Source organism: Neovison vison, chromosome 6 (genome assembly GCF_020171115.1).
Source record: "Neovison vison isolate M4711 chromosome 6, ASM_NN_V1, whole genome shotgun sequence".
In the NCBI taxonomy this organism is placed as follows: Eukaryota; Metazoa; Chordata; class Mammalia; order Carnivora; family Mustelidae; genus Neogale; species Neogale vison.
Genome location: NC_058096.1, coordinates 210,927,417 through 210,938,908, shown reverse-complemented (window position 1 = coordinate 210,938,908; position 11,492 = coordinate 210,927,417). Strand labels below are relative to the sequence as shown.

Below are 11,492 nucleotides of genomic sequence, written 5' to 3'. Positions count from 1 at the left end.
TTGGAAGCTAAGAAGACAAAAGGAAAATTGTTGAGTACTAGAAGGAACAGAAAGTTCAACAAAGGGACTTATTTAAATCTATAAAGATGATTTTAGACAAAATGAAACTCCAAGATATAAATAGAAGAATTAAAATGTCCTTTAATTATCTGATTAAAGAATCACTACTAAGTCTGCAATCACAGGTAGTTGGTAAAAAATGGGCCTTTTATGGCTTCCCTCTGAAAAATACATTAATAGCCTCCCTTATGTCTTTGTTCCTCAGGCTATAGATGAAGGGGTTCAGCATGGGTGTGACCACAGTGTACATCACTGAGGCTACTGCACTTGAGTGGGAGTTCTGAGTAGCAGCAGAGCTAAGGTACACTCCTAAACTTGTGCAATAAAATAAGAAAACAACTGAGAGGTGTGATGCACAGGTGGAAAATGCTTTACACTTGCCCTGAGCTGATGAGATTCTACATACAGAGGAAACTATCTTTGCATAAGAGTAAGTGATTCCAGCCAGGGGAGCACCACCCAGAAACAATGCTGCAAAGTACATCACCATGTTATTAAGAAAGGTATCAGAACACGCAAGTTGGATCATTTGACGCAGTTCACAGAAAAAGTGAGGGATTTCCAAGACTGTACAAAAGGACAGCTGCAGCACCATTAAGGTTTGTAACAAAGAATGCAGGGCACTCAAAATCCAGGACACCAGAAGCAGTAGTGAACAGATCCCAGGGTTCATGGTGGCAGTGTAGTGCAGGGGGTGACAGATGGCCACAAAGCGATCATAAGCCATCACAGTCAAGAGGAAGTTGTCCAAACCTGCAAAAAGTATGAAAAAGTACATCTGCATGATGCAGCTTTCATAAGTTATGGCTTTTCTCTGTGTTTGTATATTTACCAGCATCTTAGGGATGGTGGTGGAGGTGAAACAGATGTCTACAAAGGACAGGTTGGCAAGGAAGAAATACATGGGGGTGTGGAGGTTGGAGTCTGAACTGATGGCCAGGATGATGAGCAGGTTCCCAAGTATGGTGATCAGGTACATGCACAGAAACAGCCCAAAGATGAATGGTTGTAATTCTGGTTCTTCCAAAAATCCCAAAAGAAGAAACTCTGAAATTTGTGTATCATTCTCTAGCTCCATGTAGTCAACATGACTAGCGAAATAAGAGAAAACAAAATGACATAATCATGCATCATTAACCTGGGAGATACATTAATGTGTATACTCTGCATCAAGATACTAATGTTTATGTTTGTGTATGGAAGACAATAAAAACACTAAAATCTAGGAATAGAAGGAAACTATCTCAACATAAAGCTATTTATGAATAATCCACAGCAAGCATGATACTCCATGGGGATACAGTGAACATTTTCCTCTTTGATCAGGAACAAGGTATGGATGCCTGATTTCACAGCTTCTAATCAACATAACACTAGAACTTCTAGCCAGAGCAACTGTGTGGGTTAGCTGGGTGATGGGTACTTAGGAGGGTATGTATTGCAATGAACACTGAGTGTTATATGGAAACAATGAATCATGAAACACCACATCAACAACTAATGAAGTACCATATGGCAACCAAAATACCATTTAAAAAAAAACAATAAATAGAAATAAATTTCATCCAAACTGGAAAGAAAGAATAAATTTATGTATGCAGATGATGTGATCTTATATGTGGAGAATCCTAAAGATGCCACAGGAACATGGATAGAAATGATAACAAATTAATTCAGCCAAGTAACTGGGTACAAAGCCAACCCTCAAAAAATCAGTTGCAGGTGCCTGGGTGGCTCAGTGGGTTAAGCCTCTGCCTTTGGCTCAGGTCATGGTCCCAGAGTCCTGGGATCGAGTCCCACATTGGGCTCTCTGCTTATCAGGGAGTCTGCTTCCCTCTCTCTCTCTGCCTGCCTCTCTGCCTACTTGTGATCTCTCTATGTCAAATAAACAAATAAAATCTTTTAAAAAAAATCAGTTGCATTTCTACATACCAACAGTAAACAACTGAGAAGGAAATAAAATAATTACTTTTATGTGACATCCAAATGAATAAGACTATCACCTCACACTAGTCAGAATGGCTAGTATAAAAAAGAGAAGAAATAATAAGTATTGGTAAGGATGTGGAGAAAAGGGATCTCTCATGCATTGTTGGTGGGAATGAAAAATGGTATAGCCACTACAGAAACAGTATGGAAGTTCCTCAAAAAATTAAAAGGAGAAATACCACATGATCAAGTAATTCTGCTGGGGTATTTACTGGGTATTTACCCAGTGAAGACAAACACGCTAATTCAAAATTAAATATGCACCCACTGCTTTTGTAGCATTGTTTACAATAGCCAGGATATTGAAGCAGACCTGGCTTCTGCTGATAGATGAATGGAAAAGAATATGTGGTATACAGATATAGATAGATATAGTATACAAATACACAATGGAATATTACTCAATCATAACAAAGAATGGGATCTAGCCACTGGCAACAACATGGGTGGATCTAGAGGGTGCTATACTAAGTAAAATAAGTCAGATAAAAAAAATATATGACCTCACTTATATGTATAACCTAAATACAGAACAAGCGAACAAACAGACAGACACTTAAATACAGAGAACAAACTGGTATTTGCCAGAAGGTAGGTGGAGGGTAGATAAAGTGTATCAGTGGCTACAAATGAGATCTTACTATTTGCAAATTCATGGATAAACCTAGAGGGTGTAATGCTAAGTAAAAGAAATCAGTCAGAGAAAGACAAATATATGATTTTACTTATATTTGGAATTTAAGAAACAAAACAGATGAACAAAGAAAAAAAGAGATGAACAAAACAGTAGACTCTTCAATATAGAGAATAAACTTGTGGTTGCCAGAGGAGAGGTGAACAGGGTAATAGGTGAAATAGATGAAGGGGATTAAAATACACTTATCATGATGAACACTGATAAAGTTTAAGATTTATTGAATCACTGTATCGTACACCTGAAATTAATATAACACCACATACAGAAATTGAAAATAGATTTAAAAAAATACAAAAATTCCCCCAGAAGTCCTTAAAATGACCAATAATGACCCTAATTAATTAATTAATTAATTAAGTGTGTGTGTGTGTGTGTGTGTGTGTGTGTACTTATAAGTTAACTTACAGAAGTTAAAACATTTTCATTGCCAAAATATATCCATAGAATTCAATAGAGAAATAGTAATCTGTAAAATTGTTGGAAATCCTGATAACTGTAGAAAATAGGCATATAATATATGGGCATATAATAATAATGAGCAAACCAAAGTGGTAACCAAATATATGAATTTGTTCAAACTCACTAATTATTTATGAAAACAATAAGAAATCCCTTCCATGCCCATCAGTCTGTCAAAAGACTTACAGAACTGTCACATCATTTGGGATTGGAACTTTTAAACAGGTAGCAAAGTGGTACTCTTTTTCATAGAAGAATATGATGCATTATAATATTTTGGGGAAATAATATGAAAACATCTTTAAGTAATAAGAATATAGGCATGCATTATTCACCTCAGGGTTTCTCAGTCTCAGCGCTATTGACATTCTCGCTCAGATCATTCTCTGTGGTGCAGTTTGTCCTGAACATTGTAGGATGTCTAGAACATCCTTGGCTTGTCATGACACCTCTCCAATCTGACAGCCTAAAATGCTTCTGGGCATCACTTAATGTTCTTGGAGGACAAAATTGCCCCCAGTGGAGAACAAGCATTTTAACTCAATCTCAAAATATTTTTGTATAATTGAAATAGAAATTTAATGAGAAAGAATAAATAAATAAATAAATCCTCAAAAGTGTAGATGACGGAGCCACACCTTGAAATACTATGGGATCACTGAAATCATGAATTAATATTATACTTGTTGATGGAGGCAAGTCTGTAAGGTACTACTAGGGGAGATAATCTGTTTAAAAAAAAAGAAACTGCACCATAGTTAAAGACCATTTACAATCTGTGTAAGATTCCATTCACGAATTTGTATAAAAGTGTATGAATTAGGGCACCTGGCTGGGTCTGTTGGTTAAACATCTACCTCTGGCTCAAGTCCTAGGGTCAAGGTCCTGGGATCCAATCCAGCATCAGATTCCTGAGCAGGGAAACTGCTTCTCCCTCACCCTCTGACTCTTCTCTCTGCTTATGCTCTCTTGAACACTCTCTGTCTCAATCAAATAAATAAATAAAATATTTAAGAAAAATATGTTTGAAGGCACTTGGATGGCTCAGTGGGTTAAGCTTCTGCCTTCAGCTCAGGTCATGATCATAGCATCCTGGGATCGAGCCCCTCATCAAACTCTGCTCAGCAGGGAGCCTGTTCCCCCACCCCTACCTGCCTCTCTGCTTACTTGTGATCTCTGTCTGTCAAATAAATAAATAAAATATTTAAAAAAGAAAAATATGTATGAATATTTTCATGAGCATAATATAGAAAAATACTATTTTTTGAAAAAAAGAGAGAGCAAAGAACCTAAGTGGATGAGGGACAGAGGAAGAGGCAGAGAGAAACCCAAGTAGGTTCCATAATCAGCCCAAAACCTGACTCAGGACTCCATCTCATGACCCAGAGATCATGACCTGAGCTGAAACCAAGAGTCAGACAGTCAACTGACTGAGCTACCCAGGCACCCCTAGAAATGGAGGTTTTAAAAGAAACTAAGAGCTTAGGAGTGTACTAAGGAGTGTACTTAGGAGTGTACTTAGAAGTGTACTAAGAACTGTAGGAGTAAGAATAAGTTAGACATGGAGCTATCTCAAAACAGCCTGAAACACAATAACAATCTAAAACTAATTTTCTAGATAAGCGTAAAATAGTATTAACGTAAAGACATCAACATGGGTCACTAATTCAAGATTAAGGTGCTAAAGACTTGGAAACAAGGGCACATGCCTGGCTTAGTACTCTCTCAGGAGAGAGTACAGCTCTTGTTCTTTGGCTTGTGAGTTTAACCCCCACATTGGGCATGCAGGTTAGTTTTTAAAAAACATAAAAACTTATAAATAAAATAATATAACCAAAAAAGTGAGTATGAATCATTTTCTTAACTGATGCTTTCATTTCCTATAGATATATATTAACTCATATTTATTTAGGAAAAAAGGTGAATGTTAGTTAAATGATAAAAAATATACTTTTCCAATTATGGCTGCCAGTGAGGGTACTTTGAGAAATAGATCTAATCACAAAGGGCCAAAAGGTAGAATAGGGAATAACAGAAACGTGAAGATATGTTGTTGGGAATATGTATAAATGATAATTCATTAATTCAAACGATGCAGAAAAATTTTCTACACTTATATATGGAAGAGTGGAGAGGATAATATGGCCAAATGTTAGGTTTGAACACACAATATATTAACTTTACTACTACCCTCAAATACATTTACACATACATAAAGAAACTGAAGGTCAAATAACAAAGCTGATGGAAAAACTCTAATTCTTATGTGTAGAAAAATGGAATAAAAAAGAAGAATATATACACTCCAAACCCACCAAACAAAATCACAGAACTGGCACAGACAATTTGTAATGCAGAAAGCAAACATCTGAGAAAACCACAAATATCCTCACCAGTAGGAAAATAATTGCAATGTATTTTTTTATATTCCCTTTCACTTATTACATTTTTTAATTGCTTAGAATGCCAAGCATGAAAAAGGACACTCTGAAATGTATTTCTCATGATCCATTCTTCTGAATCTTTCTCATCAATGTAGGAACACACTCAAATTTTCCCTGGCTTAAGAGAATAAAATGAATGCTCTCACTTGATTGCATATCCCTCGTAGCTAATAACTGTATCTCTATTCCCCTTAGTTGCAAAGATTCTTGGATTTGTGTTCTACTCTTATTGGGACCACTTTATGCACTCATCACAATTCTTCCATCACCACTAGTTAATCCTCAATAACCCCCCATTAATGGCTGATTTCAATGTTTTCTTTTTAAGATCACAAATAAATATATTCATTAATTATTCAATCAAGCCAAAAACCATACTGATGTCCCATTGCTGGGCAGGGCTGGATTGGCTCTCAGGTGGCTTTAGGTAAATGTTTTCACCTTTCTATTCTCTCTGGCCCTTCCCTGCAGTACCTGCTGGATATTCAGACTCACCCATATTGGGGTCTCTGTGCGAAAGTCTGAATTATTCCCTTAATGATGGAGATTTAAGCTCTGTTCTCAAAGAATACAGCATCAGTCTCCTACCCAGACTTAGGACTCCAAAAGAAATAACTGTCCCAATCATTCCAAAGTTGCACCTGATGAGGGACAATAGCAGGAGATATTTACAGCTCCCTACCTGCCCTTAAACACATTTCCCTCCTGTTACTCCAACCCCTGGGCACATCATCCCCATGGGAGATTGCTCTAGAGAGAGGCACTTTTTTCCTGTAGTTACCTGTTCTCAAGAAATCAGCTTATGACTCAGGTGAATCCAATTATTACTCTTCCCTGAATTCACCTGCATCCCACAGAGCTAACCTCCTAGTACCTTATCAGAACCCTGAGTTAAATATTTCCCAAAGTTGAGAGTGAAGAATTTTTCTTTACTAGGCTCCTTGGGTTTCCTGAATATTGACTCATGGTGGGACACAGCATTGATAACTCCAGTAGATTGCTATTCTGCCCTTCAATAAGGTGAAGAAATGTATTCTTTTGACATAAAACCATGAAAACTGTGGTCCTTGGCCCCCATGTCACTTTTTCCCAGTTAGTTAAGAGTTCATTATTTCAAGATAAATTAAGAGCTATTGTTTTGTCTAAATTTATAAAATATTTTAATAATTAAAAAATATATAGGTATAGAGGAAGGGGGACAAGATGGCGGGGTACTAGGAAGAGGCGTCTTTTCAGCTGGTACCCCAAAGTGAGCTGATTACCTACCAAAGAACTCTGATCACCCATGAAATCAGCCTGAGATCAGAATTATACACGTCTGGATCTCTACAGGGGCAGAAGACGCCAGTGAGCAGGTAAAGCGGAATGGGAACAGCGGACTGATATCAGAAGAAAAACAAAAGGGGAAGGGAGCCACCAGAGGCGACCCGTGGGAAAGTAATACCCCAATACGAGCGAGAGTGCCCTGCATCTGGGGACCAGCATTAACTTGGAGACTGGTTGAAAGCACTCCAAAAGAGCAAAGGATTGCGGGGGGAAATTGTGGGAATCGGGGCGGCTAGGGACAGGGGCTTAAGTCCCTGGTCCCAGACAGCCTCCCCGGCACAGAGGCAGAGAGAGTGCGGCGGAGAAACCAGCTCCTGGTCCCTAAGCCGCCAGCGCGCCGCAGAGTGCGTGAGTTCCGGCTCTTGTGAGGGGATGGGAGCTGCGCTGGTCTGCAGAACGCGCGCGCTAGCCCTACCACAAAGCTTGAGATGCGCACGCACGTCCATCCAGCTCTGGGTTACTAAGGCCCGGGGGCGCTTCTTGACCTGCGCCATTGTTTCAAAGTCTAAGCCACGCGCCCGCGAAACTCTTCCCAGGACAGAGGCACGCAAAAGCCCAGCCTGCGGCTTACGGACCAGCGCCCCATTCTCAGTGCCCCAGACGCGCGCCTGACCCACAGCCGCCTCTGAAAAGAGGAGCGTGCAAGCCCGGCACTCTCAGCCCGGGCCGGCGGCAAAATCTCAGTGTGCGATCGCTGCTTGGAACCTCTCTGGCGGTCAGGAGCTCCCAGACAGCCGCCACTGCCTTGGCTTTGGGGACGAGCAAAAGATCCTGCGCCCCCAGGGTCTGCATCTTGGAACCTGCACTGCCAGCGTCCAAGGGGGAATTGATTCAGCTTCTGCATCTAGACTGAGGCTTCTCTCTGAGACAGAGATCAGGAAGTGTTTCAGGGTGCACCTTGACTACACCAGAGTTGATACATCCAGCTACATCTGTTCAGTCTTCTCCCACCAAAATGACTAGGAGGAGGAATGCCCAACAGAAGAAAAATACAGAGGATGGACCTTCTGCAACAGAGCTAACGGCTATCAACATAGACAATATGTCGGAAAGAGAATTCAGGCTAACAATTATCCAGGCAATAGCTAGGTTGGAGAAAGCCATGGATGACCAAACAGAATTGATTAGGGCCGAACTGAAAGTGACCAGACAGGATGTTCACAATGTTAGGGCGGAGCTTAAAGCTACCAGGGAGGAGGTCCACAATGCTCTCAATGAGTTCCAATCTAATATAAACTCTCTCAAAGCTAGGGTAACTGAGACAGAAGAGAGAATTAGTGATCTGGAAGACAAACAGATAGAGAGAAAGGATCAGGAGGAAGCCTGGAACAAACAGCTTAGATCCCACGTAAGCAGAATCAGGGAAATAAATGATGCCATGAAGCGTTCCAACGTCAGAATTATTGGAATTCCTGAAGGGGAGGAGAAAGAAAGAAGTCTAGAAGATATAGTGGAACAAGTCCTTCATGAAAATTTTCCGAATCTCGCGAATGAAACCAGCGTTCATGTACTAGAGGCTGAACGGTCTCCACCCAAGATTATACACTCCAAAAAAACATCACGACACCTGATAGTCAAATTGAGAAATTATAATTGTAGGTATAATCTCTTGAAAGCCGCCAGGGCAAAGAGGCTCCTTACTTACAGAGGGAAGCCCATCAGAATAACGTCAGACCTGTCCACAGAGACCTGGCAAGCCAGAAGAGGCTGGCAAGATATATTCAGGGCACTAAATGAGAAGAACATGCAGCCAAGAATACTTTATGCAGCAAGACTGACATTCAAAATGGATGGAGAGATAAAGAGTTTCTAAGACCGGCAAGGCTTAAAAGACTATGCAACCACCAAGCCGATACTGCAGGAAATATTAAAGGGGGTTCTACAAAAGATGAAAAATCCCAAGAATAGCATTGAACAGAAATATAGAGACAGTCTACAGAAAGAAAGACTTCAAAGGTAACTCGATGTCAATAAAAACGTATCTATCAATAATCACTCTCAATGTGAATGGCCTAAATGCACCCATAAAACGGCACAGGGTTGCAGATTGGATAAAACGACAGGACCCATTCATATGCTGTCAACAAGAGACCCATTTTGAACCTAAAGATACACGCAGACTGAAAGTGAAGGGGTGGAGAAGCATATTTCATGTCAATGGGCCTCAAAAGAAGGCTGGGGTAGCGATTCTCATATCAGATAAATTAGACTTCAAATTAAAGACTGTAGTCAGAGATACAGAAGGACACTACATAATCCTTAAAGGGACTATCCACCAAGATGATCTAACAATTGTAAATATCTATGCTCCCAATATGGGAGCAGCCAGTTACTTAAGAAAACTGTTAATCAAGATAAAGAGTCATATTGATATGAATACACTAATTGTAGGAGATCTTAACACGCCTCTTTCAGAATTAGACAGATCATCGAAGCAGAAAATCAATAAAGAAACAAGAGCATTGAATGACACATTGGACCAGATGGACCTCATAGATATATACAGAACATTCCACCCTAAAACAGCAGAATACTCATTCTTCTCAAGTGCACACGGAACCTTCTCCAGAATAGACCACATACTGGGTCACAAATCAGGACTCAACCGATACCAAAAGACTGAGATTATTCCCTGCATATTCTCAGATCACAATGCTTTGAAACTGGAGCTCAATCACAAGGAAAAGTTCTGAAGGAACTCAAACACCTGGAAGCTAAAGACCACCTTGCTTAAGAATGCTTGGATCAACCAGGAGATCAAAGAAGAACTGAAACAATTCATGGAAACCAATGAGAATGAAGACACTTCGGTCCAAAACCTATGGGATACAGCAAAGGCGGTCCTAAGGGGAAATATATAGCCATCCAAGCCTTGCTCAAAAAAATTGAAAAATCCAGAACACACCAGCTGTCTCTACACCTTAAAGAACTGGAGGATCAACAACAAATCAAACCAACTCCACACATAAGAAGGGAAATCATCAAGTTAGAGCTGAGATCAATGAGGGAGAAACAAGAGATACAGTAGAACGTATCAATGAAACTAGAAGCTGGTTTTTTGAAAGAATCAATAAGATCGATAAGCCACTGGCTACACTAATCCGAAAGAAAAGAGAGAAAGCCCAAATTCATAAAATTATGAATGAAAAGTGAGAGATCACAACTAACGCCAAGGAAGTAGAAACAATCATCAGAAGTTATTACGAACAGTTATATGCCAATAAGCTTAGCAACCTAGATGAAATGAATGCATTCCTGGAAAGATATAAACTACAAAATTGAACCAGGAAGAAATCGACAACCTGAATAGACCGATATCTAATAACGAGATTGAATCAGTGATCAAAAATCTCCCAAAAAACAAGAGCCCAGGACCTGACGGATTCCCTGGTGAATTCTACCAAACCTTCCATGAAGAAATAATACCTATTCTCCTGAAGCTGTTTCAAAAAATTGAAGCAGAAGGAAAACTTCCAGACTCTTTCTATGTAGCAAGCATTACCCTGATCACCAAACCAGGCAAGGACCCTACCAAAAAGGAGAATTTCAGACCAATATCACTGATGAATATGGATGCTAAGATTCTCAACAAGATCCTAGCCAACAGGATCCAACAGCACATTAAAAAGATTATCCACCATGATCAGGTGGGATTCATCCCTGGGCTACAAGGATGGTTCAACATTCGTAAATCAATCAATGTGATACAACAAATTAATATGAGAAGAGAGAAGAACCACATGGTCCTCTCAATTGATGCAGAAAAAGCATTTGACAAAATCCAACATCCGTTCCTGATTAAAACGCTTCAAAGTATAGGGATAGAGGGAACATTCTTGAACCTCTTCAAATCTATCTATGAAAGACCCACAGCAAATATCATCCTCAATGGGAAAAAGCTTGCAGCCTTCCCATTGAGATCAGGAAAAAGGCAAGGATGCCCACTTTCACCACTCTTGTTCAACATAGTATTAGAAGTCCTAGCAACAGCAGTCAGACAACAGAGAGAAATAAAAGGTATCCAAATTGGTAATGAAGAAGTCAAACTCTCTCTCTTTGCAGATGACATGATTCTTTATATGGAAAACCCAAAAGACTCCACCCCCAAACTACTAGAACTCATACAGCAATTCAGCAACGTGGCAGGATACAAAGTCAATGTGCAGAAATAAGTGGCTTTCTTATACACTAACAATGAAAACACAGAAAGGGAAATTAGAGAATCGATTCCATTTACTATAGCACCAAGAACCATAAGATACCTCGGAATAAACCTAACTAAAGAGGTAAAGGTTCTGTACTCAAGGAACTAAAGAACACTCGTGAAAGAAATTGAAGAAGACACAAAAAGATGGAAGACCATTCCATGCTCTTGGATCGGAAGAATAAACATTGTTAAAATGTCTATACTGCCTAGAGCAATCTATACTTTTAATGCCATTCCGATCAAAATTCCACCGGCATTCTTCAAAGAGCTGGAGCAAATAATCCTAAAATTTGTATGGAATCAGAAGAGA

The 11,492-nt window shown here is 39.6% G+C and overlaps 1 protein-coding gene across 1 annotated transcript; it reads right to left on the bottom strand.

Annotated features, from left to right (window-relative positions):
- Window positions 1–208: 208 nt before the first annotated feature.
- Window positions 209–1,191, bottom strand: LOC122910701 (olfactory receptor-like protein OLF4). The gene is given in 2 exon segments (XM_044255318.1): window positions 209–1,167; window positions 1,170–1,191. Coding segments are annotated over 2 exon segments (981 nt in total).
- Between the last annotated feature and the right edge of the window lie 10,301 nt (window positions 1,192–11,492).